General features: G+C 37.8%; 1 protein-coding gene across 2 annotated transcripts in view; it reads left to right on the top strand.

Moving 5' to 3' along the window:
- Window positions 1-17491, top strand: part of npas3 (neuronal PAS domain protein 3) — a 392919-nt gene that overhangs the window by 341469 nt on the left and 33959 nt on the right. For both annotated transcript variants that reach the window (XM_084742352.1, XM_084742353.1), the window contains exon 7: window positions 16769-16887. In XM_084742352.1, the coding sequence (XP_084598478.1) occupies window positions 16769-16887 (119 nt within the window). The remainder of the gene's footprint in view (window positions 1-16768; window positions 16888-17491) is intronic.

Genomic DNA, 17491 nt, shown 5'->3' with positions numbered 1-17491 from the left:
GGAAGAAACAAAAAAGTGAGTTACAGAGATGAAAAATAAATTTAACAGAGTGGAGGTGGAGACGAGCACTGATGGACTCTGATGCATTAAATCAAAGCTGCATTTAAGGCCGGTGGATGTTGTGATTCTGACCGTGTTCAGTCCGACAAAATTACCTGATGACTTGGTGAAACATCCTAATACTGATCATATCATCAGTGCATATGTCGCTTGATAGTTCACATCTGTACAGCTGTTTGTAGTGAATAAACACAGACTGTAGAAACTACCCAGCAGACAGATTTGTGTAATATCTGAATGCACCATTGATCCTCTGGGGACCATAAACGTGTTGAGATCTGGACCAAAGTGTTAGACTGACCGATGGATCAACTTTACCGTCTCTGGAGTCACGCCCTAGCTGGACAGACAGCAAAACATGTATAGAGAGCCATCGTCCTTCATATTTGTGTAAAAACAGTCAGAGAGCAGCGACGTCTGTCAGCTGATGGATTCTCTGTTTGTCTTGTGATCGAGGTGTTTTCAGTGTAAATGCCACCAAAGGAGCCGCTGGACGCTTCGTTTAGGCAACCGTCCTCTCTGCGGGAAATCTGATATTTGTGATATTTGTGGTGTTTGTTTATATTTGTTTTTATTGTTTTGTTTTATTTGTTTTTTTCTGTCTGACATGACGGAGACTACGAGCTGTGGATTATTTGCCTGTGTCCCTTTTGACATGGGAATCTGTGTGTGTGTGTGTGTGTGTGTGTGTGTGTTTTATTTTTTTATTTCCTTTGATTAGCTTGTGTGTATCTCACGTATCCATTATGTCATGAGTTTTTTTTGTGACGTGAACCAAATTAGCGCATGATACACGCTGATGATGAAGTTTTTGTCTTATATTTGCAGTGTCCAAACTGCATAACCTGATGACATCACTGTGACATCATCAGTATTATTTTCTCCCCCAGGGACACAGAAGATAATCTTTTCTCTTCTCTCACTTCCTCCCTCATTTCTCTTTGTCCAGCTCACTTTTTTGTTTGTCTGTTTCCTTCCGTCTTTTACACTTTCTGTCCTTCAATCCTGTCTTCCTCTGTCTCTCTCTCTGGAAGTAATTATGCAGGTTGCAGATACAGACAATTATTATCTCTCCACTGTGCACGTGTGTGTGTGTGTGTGTGTCCATGCACATGTGTGTGTGTGACCTCTGACCACCTCCAAAACAAAGACGAGTCAATCTCATCGTCTGTATCAGACAAAACAAAAAGTTTTTTCTTTTACTCTCCTCCTCACGCTCTCCTTCCTCCCTTATTGTACATGTCTTCATCTGCAAATAAAGCAGATTGAATTTTTGTAATCACGGGCCTTTTTTATGAGGTTACTTACAACTTTTTGTTAATTAAAAAGAAAAAAATCTCAGCTTTCTTTTGCAGTTTTCACTTGCTCATGCAGTTTAATTGCAAAAACAAAATGGCTAAAAAGCATCACATTTTTTTTTAGAAAAGCTGACATGAAATCAGACATTTTAGTCTGCAACGATCCTAAAACCAGTCCACAAAATCCTGGAGGTACTGTCTGACTCACGTGACTGATCAGATGTTTTCTCACAGCTCTCATGGCTCTATAATCCATCCGTGACGGTTCCACACAGATCTGAAGGAACCTTCCTCACATTAATACATGAAACTAACAGAAATGTCATGTTTCCCTCTTGTTTTCTGCGTCATGTTTCACTGTTTAAAGTTCAGCTCTTTTCAAATCTTGTTGCGTCCTCTTCCTCTGCGGTGGCGTACTGGTTTTCTGACCAGAGAAGTGGCACCACCTACTGTTTATTTTGATTAACCAACTCCTAATAACTGCATAATGGTTGTGGATGAAAAAAAAACATTCATTCTTCTTTTCTTTTGCTGATTTACTTGAAATTTGGTTAGAAGTTGTAAAACAGATGGAAACGCGGTTATGGACTAATCAGTGTTGGAGGTGGACATAAATATAAATAATCTGTTAGTAATGTGTGACAGTACTTTTGGCCATAAAGTGTCCCTCTCTTCTTTCTTTCTGTCACCTCTCTTAGTCCTTCTTTGGGCTTCCTGCCTCTTTTTCTGTTGTCTTCCTTCCTTCTCCTCTACCTCATTCTTTTGTTTGTTTTCTCTCTCCCTCTGTCTGTTTTTCATAGGTAGATCCATCCCCAAAAGAGGAAGCAGAGAAGCTAAAGACAGCTTAGAAAAGCCTTAAGAGTCTCGTCACTTAAGGAGAGGAGGGGTGAGGATGGGGGAGGAAGATGAGATAGATAGAGGAGGAGGAGGAGAAGGAGGAGGAGGAGGAGGAGGAGGAGGGAAGACGCCTCTGTGGAGGAAAGACAGGAGGAAAAGGAGAGGAAGAAAGACAAAGCCAGGATCAAGGCGTCTCCAGACTATTAGAGCGCTGTTTGATTTGAGCTCATTGTCCTGATAAGACTGTCAAAATAAAAGTCTTTTTTTTATCGCTGCAGAGAGGAGGAGGGGGAGGAGGGGAAGGGGAAGAGGGAGGGGGAGGGTGAAGAGAAGAGGTGATGATGGGTGACAAGAGGAAAGGAAGAGAGGAGAGAAGGTGAGGAAGAGGAGGGGGAAGAGGAGGAGGAGTGGTTTTACCTTTCTTTACCTTTGGTTCCCAGGCTTTTGCATTGTGGGAAAAGGCTTTAAGGAAATCTACCATCACACACACACACAGACACACACACACACACACACACACTTCACTCTGTACTGAAATGTGTGTAATGAAACCTGTTTGAACTTAACTCAAACTCTTTTATTTTTTCAGTTTTACTTTGAATTGATGTTTTATTTTGTCGGATGTATCCTTCATCCTCTTCCTCCCTGTATGGAGTCACATGAGTTCCACGAAAAAGAATAAATCTTCAAAGGAATAACAAAACAAATAAAGATAAATAAATAAAACAACAAATAAGTAAATATGAATGTGGAAGTATAAAGACAAGCAATAAAATATGAAAGAATAATAAAGTATATAAAATATTATATAAAAATAAATAAATGACGTGCAGAAAATTAATCAAGTAGACATAAAAATGAAAAAAATTGTGTGATTTAATATATAATAAATCATTTTTTAAAGAAATATATAAAGAAATAAATGAACAAATATATTTGAAAGTAAATGAAAATGCCTATTTTTATGCTTTTTTTCTAGATGTCTTTTTATTTGTTTTTATTTCATTACACATTTTATTTACGGAATTGTTTTTTTATTCCTCTTTACATTTTCATTTTTAAAGAAATTATTAAATAAATAAATAAAAAAAACTTTTAAAAAAAAGTTTTAAATAATAGAAAATGTAGAGGATTTTTTCTCCTATAATATATAATAAATATGCATTTTACAAATAAAGAAATATATACAGAGATAAATGTAAAATATACGTAAGGATAAATGAAAATGCTTATAATTTAGCCTTTTTTATGCTTATTTTTATGTATTTATCTTTTGTTTTTTGTTTCCACATTTTATTTATTTATTTATTAATTGTTTTATTCATCCCTCTCTATATTGTCACATTTATTTTCTTATTCCTTGACAGATTTATTCTTTTTTTTTTTTTTTTTTTTGGCACTCCCATGACTCCATACACCTGTCTCTCTTCCTCCTCCTCCTCCTCCTCCTCCTCCTCCTCCTCCTCCTCTACTTTCAGTAAACCGAAAAATTATCACTTGGGCTTTTCTCCCTGACACAATTTGTCAAATCCTGCCTGATAGGAAACACATTCTGTTCATAAGGCGAGTCTCACCTCCTCCTCCCCGCCGCCTCCTCCCTCTCCCTCCCCCACGCCTCCCCCCTCCTCCCCCACCCCGACGGTAGCAATTCAATTACAGCCGAGGAGGCGATAGTGAGCCGGAGAGGCAGGAATATGACAGGACAGTTACAGAGTGTTTACACAATTAAACTTTCACTGACAATACTCTGTATCTGTGATGAATGCCTCAGCCGTGTGTGTGTGGGTGTGTGTGGGTGTGTGTGTGTGTGTGTGTGTGTGTGTGTGCGCCTGTGTGTTTATATACAGTATATTTAGGTTACGTCGGCTCTTATATATATTTGCGTGTGTGTGTGTGTGTATGTCTGTGTGTGTGTGTGTGAGAGAGAGAGAGAGAGCATGCAAGCAAGCGAGCTGCAGCACATTTGTCATGATTGGCTCTCGCCCGCCACCTCTCTGATGTCCCTCGGCTCCTGCTGCTGTTGCATTGTGGGTAAAGAGAGGAGGCAGGAGGAAGTGATGGAAAAAAAAGAGAGAAAAGGAGGGAAATGATAGAATGTAGAAACAAGAGGAGGGAGGAGGAAGAGAGGTGTGTGTGTTGTGCAGGATCAGTGGGTCGTTGCTGTGCTAAAGGAATACTTCAACGTTTTAGGAAAATAGACTTACTTTCTGAGAAAGCGCTGATGGAAGAGGCAGAGACAGGATGTGGTTAGCCTAGCTTAGCACAAACACCGTCCAAAGTTCAAAATCAGGCCTACACCTACAAACAGCTCTAAAGGTCAGTTTATGCCTTTTATTGGGAGGTTACATCGTCATTGTTTGGTATCATTGTGCTTATATCGACCAACATTGAATGTCTGTGACCTTTGACCCCTCAGGCAGCACTGCATTAAAACCTGCATTAAAAACCCACATCATGCAGCTCCAAGGCCGCAGGTTGCAGACCCCCACATCAAACCAAATTGTGATGGACAGTGAGGAATCTCCAAAACTAATTTTAAAGATTTTGTAAACATTGTTTTCCCAGTTATCGTTCAGTCACAGGGCCAAGAAATCAGCTCTAACCAGGTTCTCTGTATTTGGCTGAAACTTTTTTTCCTGCTTCCCGAGCTGAGAAATGTGGCGGCGAGAGGAAACGCTGCCATCTGCGAGTTCATTCTTGACCTTTGGGAACAGTAAATGTAAAAACCATGAAGTTTCCGTCTTCTTCTGTTTATTTTCAGTCACTTTAAGTTGTTAAATGTCTCATTCTTGTGCTACATGTGTCTGTCTTATCGTCTATATTATAACCCGCTTGTTAAGCCAATTATTTTATGTGTCTTCCTCACACCGCCGTCAGTTTGTCTCGTTGTGGCGACGGCAGTGGCGACGGCTGGCGGAAGGTTGCGGTGACCTTGCTGTAGCTCGCTTTGTTTCGTCCCGCGTGCCGCCGTCACGTTAGCTAGTTATCAGTCGGACACAACGGGCTCCGTGAACTAGGCAGCACTATTAGACTGTCTGACAATGATACACCATCCCACTGAGACTTCCCCACAATCACACACACACACACACACACACACACACACACACACACACACACACACATACACATGCAAAGAAACCCACGGCACTCTGGGTATTGTCCAAAGATCACAGGCGTAGGTGAGTTGTTCTTTTTAATTAATCATTTGTCCTTCAAACGGGGGAAAGTTTCCGTGCCGTAGATAATTAGGTCCCAGAGTCGGGCGGCGGCGGAGCCGGCAGCCACCTGCTGCCTTTGTAGCGCTAATCTTTGTCTTGTAGGAGCGTCGTCCCCGAAGACGCCACGGCAACGCTCGCCGAATGAGCTGAATGAGAAAACACCTCTGAATCCCCACATGATCCTCCACCACCTCCTCCTCCTCTTCTTCCTCTTCTCCTGTTCATTTTCTTTTTCTTCTTTACATTCCCTCCTCCTCCTCCTCCTTCTCCTTGTCTTCTGTTTGTCATCCTTTTCTATTTTTTATTCCCTCCACCTCCTCCTCCTTTCACTTCATTTGCTGAAGAAATTGTTCCTCCTTCTCTTCTTTTTGTTCTGTCTGTCTTTCATGTTTTCCTCCTTCCTTCCTCTGTTCTTCCACACACTCTAACTTCTTCTTCTTCTTCTTCTTCTTCTTCTTCTTCTTCTTCTTCTTCTTCTTCTTCTTCTCTGCCTCTTAGGAAATCTGCCTTGTCATGCATGAAAATTAACCAAACTTTGCACAAAGGTCTAGAACTTACCAAAACTACCTCAGATGGCTTTACAGGTCAGTAGTCCTGATGGTGGCGCTACATTTTAAGATTTTGAAAATTATAACAAATCATCAGGAATTTTGAAGTCCATCACTCTGTTTATTTTTGTTTTCCCACATTTTTTGCTCAATTGACACCAGACTTGTTCCACTGCACCTTCAGACTGTTTTCCATAAACCCTCCAACCAGTTTCTTGTTTCACAAAAAAATGAGCCCCTTGTGCATCAAAGTGTTTTACCATAAACAGCTTCTGCAAAGTCATGAGAAATAAATCTCTCATGTTCAAGGGGGAAAAAGGATAAAATTTTGTTGTCGTGGTCGATGTAGCGTGGTAAATTTCAGAATTTTATCTCAAAAACAGAATTTTTAAATCATTTTTGAATTATGTAAGCTATTACAGTCAGTGTGAAATAGAACATCTTTAAACATCAGTTTGTGTTGGAGCAATCAATCTTTGTGAAAATAAATTACATGCATCTATATGTTGTCCGGGTAATTCTGTATATGGATCCTCATATATTTGCCTTTACTTCCTCTTCTTCCTTTTCCCCTTTCTCTTCTTCATCTTCCACTTCTTGCTCTTCTTCCTCAGAATGCCCGGCCCCGACCCATCGGTGCGCAGCAGCTATAATTTTCCTTGCACTCTTCCTCCTGCTTCTCCTCATCCTTCTTATCTTCTTCTTCGTTTTCTGCTTTTTAACTTCTAATTTCTTCTACTTCTCTTCATTCCTTCTCCACTACCTCTTCTTCATTCCATCTCTTCTTCCTCCTCCTCCCTCTGTTCCTCCTTCCCCTCTTTCTCTTCCTTTTCTTCTCTGTGCATCATTGTTTTCTCCTTGGCCTCACCTTCCTCTTCTCTTCTTCAATTTTTTATGTTTTTTATAAGATAAGATAACTGTTTTAATCCAAAAGGAAATTACACCTACATCAAGTGTAAAGTGTATATTTTGGGGAGACATCATGCAATAAGTGGTTGTTGTTGGCTGGAGTTGCTGTCCTTGTCAAAGCTTGTCTCTCATACAACTGCACCCATCAGCCTAATTTTTTTTTGTGGTCTTTTATGACTGTAGGCCAAAGGACCTCTTGTGGTTTTTGTCATTGACAGTTTTTGAAAATCAATTCAGTCAACAACTGCTAGGCTAAAAACAAGCCTCACCTCGTCTGTTGCAGGACACGTTTTGGACTTTTTCATGGCTCAAAAATTGCTATTCATAAAAAAAAGTTTGGTCTCATCTTAAACTGAAGCATCTGCAGATTAATTCCACACTTGATATGTTTAGAATCACTCAAGTTCGGCACAATATGAGATGAATAATCTACCATTTTGTTAGCTTTGTGCTAGTAAACAGATGAAGGATGCAGACTTCACCACAAAATCACCTGCAAATTCTGAACCAATTTTCACAAAATTTGGTTTGTTATGAACCAGACAGGAAAAAAGGCTGCACCAGTCGTGGATGACGGGGAAAGCAGGCACTTTGTGCTGCCATGCAGGTTCATCTTCTGCAGAAACATCTGTAGAGTTTGCAGAGGGAGTCACACTTGTTGACTCTGTCTTGGGTGATGGAGAAACATCGTCCTCCTGCTGTCATCAGTGCAAGGTTTTTTGAAGAAATTAAACCGTGTGCTATGTTGTATTTTGATAAACTGGCAGCTCGAGTATTGTAACATCAGCTGTTTACTCCACTGCTAATCTCCCATGATGGCTGCTGTAATCACAGGTCTGGCTACTTGATTAATATCTGATTGGTAGACAGACTGTCATTATGATGGATGCTGTTTTTTTGACATATTAATATTTATCATAAATAATCCCTGACAGTGGGTGGCACAGGTACACCCTGGCACACCTGTGGCCATACAAAAAAAAACTGTTTGTATTCAATTTGTAATTGAATTAAAATAATTTTTTTATGGAAATCTCTGCTGGTTGCATCTGCTAGTTGTGGAGGATTTGCAGTAGGTGCTTCACCATCTGTTGGCTGCAGAGATCTGCACTGATTCTATTTATTTTAGTTATTTTATAAAAACACAGATTTTTTCAGTTAGCTCAGTTTTTGTTTTTTTTTCTGAAGACATTTTTTTATTTATATAATTTTCCTAATTTTTATTTATTTAAATACATTCTTTAAATACATTTTTATTTTTTAGTTTAGCTTTAGCAGCCTTCTCCTTTAATTTCAGTCATGCAGAAATTGTTTAATTGTACATGAACAGACACACACGCGCACACACACACACACACACACACACACACACTCTGAGCATACAGCCTTGGTAAAGTGTGTGTGTGTGTGTGTGTGTGCGCGAGCGATTGAAAGGGGAGACTCGGTGTGTATGACAATGAAAGTTATATCTCAAGTGTGTGTGTGTGTGTGTGTGTGTGTGTGTGTGTGTGTTTCTGTGGGGAAACTAATCCCATTAATTCAAAGTGAATAACAAAGAGAGAGACAGAGAGAGGGTCCTGCTCCCCTGTCGTCGCTCCGTCCTCCCTCTCCTCTGTTTCCTCTCTCCCTCCATCATCATTATTCCTCCGTCAGATCGGCGGCTGATTTCCTGGAGGACCGAGAGAGAGGGAGAGAGAGAGAGAGAGAGAGAGAGAGAGAGAGAGAGAGAGAGAGAGAGAGAGAGAGAGAAAGAGAGAGGGGGGAGGGCCGACTGATGGAGGGATGGAGGAGGAGGGGAAACAGAGGGAGGAGGACAGAGAACAGCTCCGCTCCTCTTGGGGAAGCCTGCTTTCCTCTATCCTCTCATCCTTCTTTCCTTCTTCCTCTCTGTCACTTTTTCATTCTTTGTTTCTCTTTCCTTTTTTCATCATTTCCCTCTCTCCCTCTGTTCCACTTTCCATCCCTCACCATCTTTTCTCTCTTTCCCCATTTCTCCCTCCTCCCCACCTCTTCTGCTTCCCCACCATCTCTCCTTAATTTGTTTGTTTTTATATTTTTAAATTTATTTTCATTTATCTTTTCTTCTCTTTTACCATCTGTTCCTCTTGTTCCTCTTTATAATAACCATCATTACTAAATGGTAAATTGATAGTCAATTAGTTAGTTAATTAAACTTAAAAACAATAAGTTATTTCACTGTTATTTTTATAACAGTTATTTCACTGTTATGTTTACTAAGTATTAAATTCTATCATTAGTTTCTGTAATGTAATGTACATTCTGCTTTAGTGAACTGTTTACTGTTCCACACACTATATCATTTAATATACTAGGTTACATTACAAGGTTCAACATTTATGGGTTTTTTTTGGCAAGCGGGTCAGAAATCTTCTCGCTCAGAGTCAATTTTTATTTATTACTGGTTATCAAATAACAAAAAAGACTGTAGTTGTAGTTGTCATGTTTAATCGAGGACTGCAGTACTTATAAAATGAAAAATATCTATCCCTGTTCCTCAAAATCAAAGATTTTGAAGAGAAGAAATCTTTAAATGTCGTCACACAAAAAGCCAAAGATATTCAGTTTAATTTGATAATAACTGGAGAAAAGTGAGAAATCTCCATACTGTACTTTGGAGGCTAAAAGAACATTTTATGCCATTTTTATTAATTCAAATAAAAAACAACAGATATAAAAATATTTGTATTGTATATGTATTTTATTAATTCTAATCAAACTACGTTTTACTGCTCGCCCAGTCTGGCCAGTTAGTTTCTAAATTTCTGAGCCAAACATGAGATTTTACTTTCCTCAGGCAGGTGAGTGATCCTTATTGTTGAGTTCTTTAGTATTTGTGAATAATTAGTTTAATAATTATAAACATTGTATAGATAGCTCTTTCCACTCTTCCTCCTCCTTTTTCTCCTTCTATCTCTCCTGTTTCCTTTTTCTCTCTCCCTCATTGTTCTCCTTTATTTTCTGCCCTCTTTTTTACCACCTCCCTCCTTTTTTCTTTGTTTCCTTTCCATCTTCGTCTTTTACTTCTTTTTATCGTTCTGTCGCTTTTCTCTCTCTTCTCTCTTTTTTTAAATAGATTTTTATTATTTTCATTCCATTCATTTTTGTCCTCTTTTGTGTTTTCCTTGATTTTTCCTTCCGTTTACTCCATCTTCTCTTTTCCATTTCACTGTTCTCTCCTCTTTTTACTGTCATCCTCTCTTTTTTCCCTGTTCCTCTATCTTCTGAATCCTTTTTTCCAGCTGTCCTTTTTTTCTCTTTTTCATCTCTCAATCTCTTTCTACTTTTCTTCACATGTTCATCTCTTTCTTTTCCTCCATCTCCGTTGCCCTCTCTCCTCTGTTAGGTCTCTTTTTCTTTTATCTGTCTCCTCCTTTCATTTGTTTGTTTCCTCCCCTTTATTCTCTCTCCTCTCTCTCTCCATATTTTCTTCTCTTCCCCTCTCTTCCTCCTCTTTCCCTCCCTCCCTCCCTCCCTCTTGTCTCTCCCTCTTCAAGGACATTTATATTATAAAGGATGAATTTGCATATTAATTCATTTCTTTCAATTTTTTCAGATTAGACGTTGTCAACACGTATCAGCGCTGATCAAACTGCCGCGTCCACCAGAGACCTGAGTGTGTGTGTGTGTGTGTGTGTGTGTGTGTGTGTGTGTGTGTGTTAGGGGAGTTATGTGCAGGCAGGAGAGGAGAAAAAAGACTTGTAACAGAGGAAAAACAACCAGCCTCACAGTGTTCACAACACAATAACACACACTGGTAACCTGGTGAATACACAGTACACTGTAAAAAAATAGACTTGATTTGTTTTAACTTCAAAAAAAGTTATCGTCCAAAAGCAGAAAACTTTAAGTTGACTATTTTAAAAGGCAAGTTAAGGTAATTTCAGAATGATTCCAAACTGACTTTTCTAGCAAAATATGCTTAATATTAATTCGGTTGAACTCAAGAAAACATGTTTTAAAAGGTGAAGATATTAAGTTGAACCAAATGAAATTGATTTCCTTTTATATTTCCACAGTTTAAAAAGTATTTTTTTTTCATATCACAGGAAGAACTTCTAGCTGCTTCAAAGACAATAAACTGCTCACAGTAAATATATTAAATTTAAAGTGTCTGTGTCATCATGGTTCAGTGTTTTCTCTACCGTGGGAACAAACATCCATAACTTTTAAAGTTAGAGACAGACAGCAAGTTTTCCACTCTCAGATATTACATGCTGGGACGTCGAATATGTTGATCATTTGTCTTTTAAAAACATTTAATGAGCTGATTGAACTCTGTACATTCATTCAAGTCATTTCAAGTGGAAAGACTTCAGGTTAAAAGAACTCATGTTTATATAAATGTAAGTTTCTTTCAGCCACCAACAAGTACTTCCTGCTCTTCTGTATGAGGTGGGGGGTCTGAGGAAAAGACACAAAGATATTTATCCAGTTTTATCCACTGGTAGGGCACAGAGGACACTTTATCATACTTTATCCACCAGAAGGGTCACACCTCACTCCAGAAGCTGAAAGAAGTTCACATGCTTACACGATGTTCTTCATATTCAGTCAGAGTATTAATATAAGGATCTTTCATTTTCACCCTACTTGGTTCTCTGCCTCTCACTATAAAAATCTTTAAGCAGACATCAGTGTGAAGTGATAGTTTACCGGCATGCCTCCCTTAATGTTTTTTATTTCATTTGTTTCCTGTTTTTTTTTTTTTATTCCTTTTCTCATTTTAAACAGTGAAAAGTTTTTATGATTGTACAGAAAAGACGGTGCAGTTTCCACAAAGCCAACAGTGAGGAGAAGAAATGGTTCTCTTAGCACAGTTTTCAATTATACAAATTGCTGAGGGGTACGAGGGGAATTTTCCTCCTCTCTCCTTTAAGAAAAGAGAAAAAACAGATCCAGTGAGAATTTTTTTCAAGTGCTTTAAGTTGCCTGAACATAACCATAAAAAAACATTGTACAATATTGTAGAAAAACTAAATACAGAATTGTCTGGGAACATTTTACAGTTATGTTGCAGTTTACAGCTTTGAAAAATATTTCATTACATTTGTATCAATAATGTTGATACAAGAATTCAAGCAGCATCAAAATCTATTTGCTGTTTAAAAAAAATTATTACGAAAGAAAACATTTTTAGGACTTATTTTATTGCAAAACTTTGTAATGGTCAGTGTGGATGGATGGAAGTGCATGACTTGAGTTGAGAGATCACTGTTTGTGTTCTGTTTCCTGTTTCTTTAAATGTGTGTGTGTGTGTGTGTGTGTGTGTGTGTGTGTGTGTGTGTGTGTCAGTTATCCAGTGACCTGTCATTGATAAGACATGTTCCTGTTAACCTCCATTACCATATCAACACTACGATGTGTGTGTGTGTGTGTGTGTGTGTGTGTGTGTGTGTGTGTGTGTGTGTGTGTGTGTGTGTGTGTGTGTGTGTGTGTGTGTGCTGTCTGAAGATGGGTTCAGATTATATCTCAGTACACACACAAACACACACATTTAAACACTGACACACACACATACAATTGTAAAGCTTTTGCTACGAATACAAACACACACTCTGCAGAAATATATTTTCCAGGCACTTCCATGTGTGATTAAACCTGAAACTCTTGATTGTAAGAGATTAACAGAACACATTAATGATGTTTATTGTAATTGTTTATGATTGAAATGTCATTTATAGGCCAAATGGCTGAAATTCAACTTGGTTGCAAAGAGATGCATGTTGAGTAATTTGTATAATTAATATAAAAATGGCTCTAATGTTAGTGAGGTGGCAATTCAGTGAACTGACGTATGTGAATTCACATTTTTTCCTTTATGTAACGCAGCAGTTTTGTTTTCTAAACCTAATCAAGTAGTTTTTGTGCCTTTATTTTGAAGGCCATAGTTTGGACTAGAGCTAGACAGATATATCGGTCAACTCATATCACAGCAGTATCAGTTTATATCAATGTCCCCATGTTGTCTGATGTGCACTAATATGAAAACTTTGTTTTTTTAACAGAAAATAATGAAGATTGTGTTTATTTGTTTGCTTGCAGCATTTTATATATATTTGATCCTTTTTCTTATTTCAGATTTAATATATAATTTTCTCTATTTGTGTTTTTTATTTATAATTATGAAAAAATATTGGTGAAAGTTTACTGTTTCGATGTACTGATGTCATTTTGAATAATGAAATTTATTGTTAAACTCTAAAATATCCTGCCTTCATCACATATTTTTGTCACTAGTGCCACTTTTGAGGGATCATTGCAAAAAACTCAAACTCCTAATATCAGTATCGGTGTCGGCCCCAAAGGTCTAATATTGGTCGGGCCCTCCTCTGAACATCTGTTTCCAACCTGTCTGATTGTCTCGCTGCTCGTCTTTCTGATGTCACCATGTTCACAGACGTCAGATATAAACATGGTGTCTAAAATATTAATTTTATTAACAGAAATGTTGGACAAAACTATAAAAATTAGGTTTATTTTACGAATTAGAGAATGCAGGTCCTCACAAGTACAGTAATACGACCTGGACAGCTGTCCTATTGAACTGTGTTTGTTGATCAGTGTAGATTGGTCTGTGTGTGTGTGTGTGTGTGTGTGTGTGTGTGTGTGTGTGTGTGTGTGTGTGTGTGTGTGTGTCTGTGATGAGACGTTTCCCAGCTGTCTCTCCTCCCATCACTCCCTCTGATGGATGGAAAAGTTATGAATATGCAGGTTGACAAATGGAGCGTCTCACCTTCAGGAGCCACTGCTGCTTCCTGACTGGACACTGCTCGCCGGGCGTGGGGGTGTGTGTGTGGGGAGGACAATGAGAAATGTACTTCCTGTGTGGGACTTTATGTTTTGAAGGACGAGACTGTTACAGCGATAATTCGAAAGACTCTTGATGTTGGTTATATCTTTAAGGAAGCTTTTATTTTGACAGTCTTCACCTCAGAAGATTATAACTTTCAAACAAATTGGACATTTCTCCTTAATGCACCTTTGATTTGTGGCTGAACATCCTGTTCGTCTTGTTTTTCTCTCGTCTCGGCTCCTGACGTGTTTTGACATTTCACTGTTTGACGGCCATGAGCTGCTTTGACATGACTGGCAGTTTGACAGCAGCTGTGATTGGCTGACTCGTCCTGCTGAGAGAGTGAATGTATTTATTTGTTTTACACCGATGAAAATCGTTCCAGTCAAGTTTCAGAACATGTCAGTTTTATACTCTGTACTTCTGGACTTTAAGTAGGCCGTCTTGTCATGGATGGATTCCTGATCAGACCTACTGAGCCCAGGGGCCCCCCAGGGCTTCACCTGTGAAATGCCGTTCCAAGAGACACAATTTGACTAAAAGAGACACATACCCACCATGAGGAGACAGAAAATGATCACAAAGAGATGAGAAATGAATAGAAAAGACAAAAAAATTCCAAAAAAGGGGAAAAACACTACCAAGAGACCCCACAACAAGACACAAAACAACCACAAAAAGACTACAAAAGACAAAAAATGTGCCCAAAGAGACACAAAATAACCACAAAAGACACAAACAACCAGAACACACAAAATGACCAAAAGATGCATGAGCCTACAAACACACAAAATGACCAGAAATAAGCACAGAATGACTACAAAGTGATATAAAGTGACTACAAAAACATGCAAAACAACCATAAGTTTATTTAGTTTATTTTTAGTTTATTTTATTTGCACATTATATATATATATATACGAAGACAATAAAATAACAAAAGATTAAAAAAGGCTTATGAAGATACCTCCCCTATATAATTAACATGGACAACTTCAAGATGTCAAGACTAAATAGATATAAAACTGATATACAGAAATGAAAGTATACAGGGTGCGATACATGAACAAAAACAACAACAACAACAAAAACAACAACAACAACAACAAACAAACATAAAAATAGAACATGCAAAAAGGAAAAAAAATGCTCATTAAAACTGCTATTTGCTCATTAAAAACTTTTTCAGATGTTTTTTGAACAAAGATAATGTAGAAATTGATTGTAGAGATGTAGGTAAATTATTCCAAAGAGATGGTCCTCTGTATTTCAATGTGTATTGGTTCAGGGAAGTTCGACAATATGGAAGATGGAAGTTTTTTGAATGTCTTGTATAATGAGAATGAATGTCTGATGAAAACTTAAAAAAATTCAGAAAAGTGCTCGGCAGTTAATGAGTTAAGTGTACATATTTGTACATGAACACACAAGTCTGGTAAATGTTTACATTAGAAATTGATAGCAGTTTGTATTTTCTGAAAAGAAGAGCAGATGAATCAGATTTTTTAGCAAAACTCATCATTCTCAAAAACTTCTTCTGAACTGACAAAATCATATTGAGAAAAGTGGGACATGTGGCAGCCCACACGGTGTTACAGTACATATAAGGATAAATTAAGCTGTAATAAAAAGTTAGAATACAAGAATGATTTATCAATGAACGAACTCTACTCAAAATTCCAATTGACTTCATAGTCTTTTTACAGACAAATTCAGTATGGTATTTCCATGTTAATTTTTTGTCTACTATGACACCAAGGAATTTAATATGAGGAACCTGAGTAATTCCAATATTGTCTATAAATAATTTGGCTTCTTCTTTTGTATACTTTTTATTTTTATTACAGAATATTATAAAATTAGATTTATTTATATTGAGAGAGAGTTTGTTCATCTGAAACCATTTAGAGATTGATGACAGCTCTTCATTTGCTTCTTGAATCAGTGTGCCAAAATTTTCATGTGAAGCAATAAGACATGTGTCATCAGCAAATAAAAGAGGCAGGACATTATTACAAACCCTGGGTAAATCATTCATATATATCAAAAACAAGAGAGGTCCAAGGATGGAACCCTGAGGAACCCCACAAAGCAGCTTAGCTCTATTTGAATTTTGTATAAAGCTGTAGAGATTTTATGAACAAGCTGTAAGAGAGCCATTTCAGTTGACATTTTTTTCCGAAAAACAATATTGATGGCTGTACAGTATGTTGCTCTCATCTAAATGTTTTTTAATTCTTGAATATACTAGTTTTTCTAAAACTTTAGAAAAACTGGGTAAAACAGATATGGCTAGAATCACCTGATTTAAATAGTGGAGTGACTTTAGCTAATTTAAGGTCGCTTGGTACAACACCTGTTTTTAGGGATAAACTTAGAACATAGGTGAGGGGCTCAACAATAGACAAGACTACCTTCTTTACAAGACTAGCGCTTATTTCATCATGTCCTGCACCTGAATTTTTCATATCCAATATAATGTCATGTACTTCTTTAGAGTTGGGGGGATCAAACATACTGATACAAGGATACTGCTCAGTGATATTCACCAAGACGGATTCATCTGTATTCTCGATGTCTTTAGCTAAGGAAGGACCGATATTTACAAAGAAATCATTGAAACCATTTGTTATGTCAGGAAGATTAGTATAATTTCTCACACCATCAGATAATTGAGATGGGATAGCTATGAAGGCTTTTTTCTTATTCAATAATTCGTTAATGAGGTTCCATGTGTTTTTTGTATCATTATGGAATTGTTCAAATTTTTCTGAAAAGTAGGTTTTTTTTGCAGTTTGTAGTAATTTTGTGAAATAATTCTTATATTTTTTGTAAACATCAATATTATACTGTGGGTTATCCTGTAGGAAAGACGATGGGGCCTTAAACATGTCAGGGGCCCATTGTCTCACAATCTGTCCATGCATCCTGTGGAAATTAAACATTTTATCATGTCAATTAAATATCTAACTTTCTCTCTAAGTTTTTGCCAGGGCTTTTGAGTGTTTCTATATGTTCTATAAAAAAACATCATATCAAAGTGTGCGTGTTTTGTGTGTGTGTGTGTGTTTGGTTTCCCAGTGGAGTCCAGCAGTCCCAGTCTCCTGGCCCCCGACAACAGTTTGGAACGATCCTTCTTCATCAGGATGAAGTCGACGCTCACGAAAAGAGGAGTGCACATCAAGTCCTCAGGATATAAGGTGGGATTATCATCACTTTCACGCCTGCAGTTCACTTCATCGTTCAATCTTCTCTCCGGTCTGTTTGGTGTTCACTCTGTCTTTTTACTGACAAAACAAGAGGAGTCACCCGTCGACTAAAATTCAAACGCCACGTCAGCGTTACGCCTACATTAAAGCATCTGTCTCCATATTGTCCATCATCAACTTGTGCTATGAGAAAATAATAAATAAGATAAGATGTTAAGCCAAAATAAATAGAGCCTGTGAAATAAATAAAATATAGAACATAGCCTAAATATATATGCTAATTTCCATTATGTGTTAGCATGGAGCTAACAGACCAAGTTCTAGTTATTTATATAATGTAAAAAAATTGATTCAGGAATCATAAGAGAGAGAATAATAGATTTTTCTCTCCCACCCTTATTAGGTACATCTGTAGTATAATTTCTGCAGATGCTTCTAGCGTTACGTTTTGATGAGCCCTTGAAGTCAGATGATGCAGCATAAAGAGCGAGAAAGTCCTCACATGGAGGAGGTGCAGTGAACGAATGTGTCAAACAAACCCAACATGAGTTCAACTCTGGAAATCAATTGATAAGAGAACTAAAGTGATGAGAGA

This window comes from Lutjanus erythropterus, chromosome 18, assembly GCF_056507025.1.
Source record: "Lutjanus erythropterus isolate fLutEry1 chromosome 18, fLutEry1.hap2, whole genome shotgun sequence".
In the NCBI taxonomy this organism is placed as follows: domain Eukaryota; kingdom Metazoa; phylum Chordata; class Actinopteri; order Lutjaniformes; family Lutjanidae; genus Lutjanus; species Lutjanus erythropterus.
The sequence above is the reverse complement of the archived record's forward strand: the minus strand, read 5'-3'. Positions and strand labels throughout refer to the sequence as shown.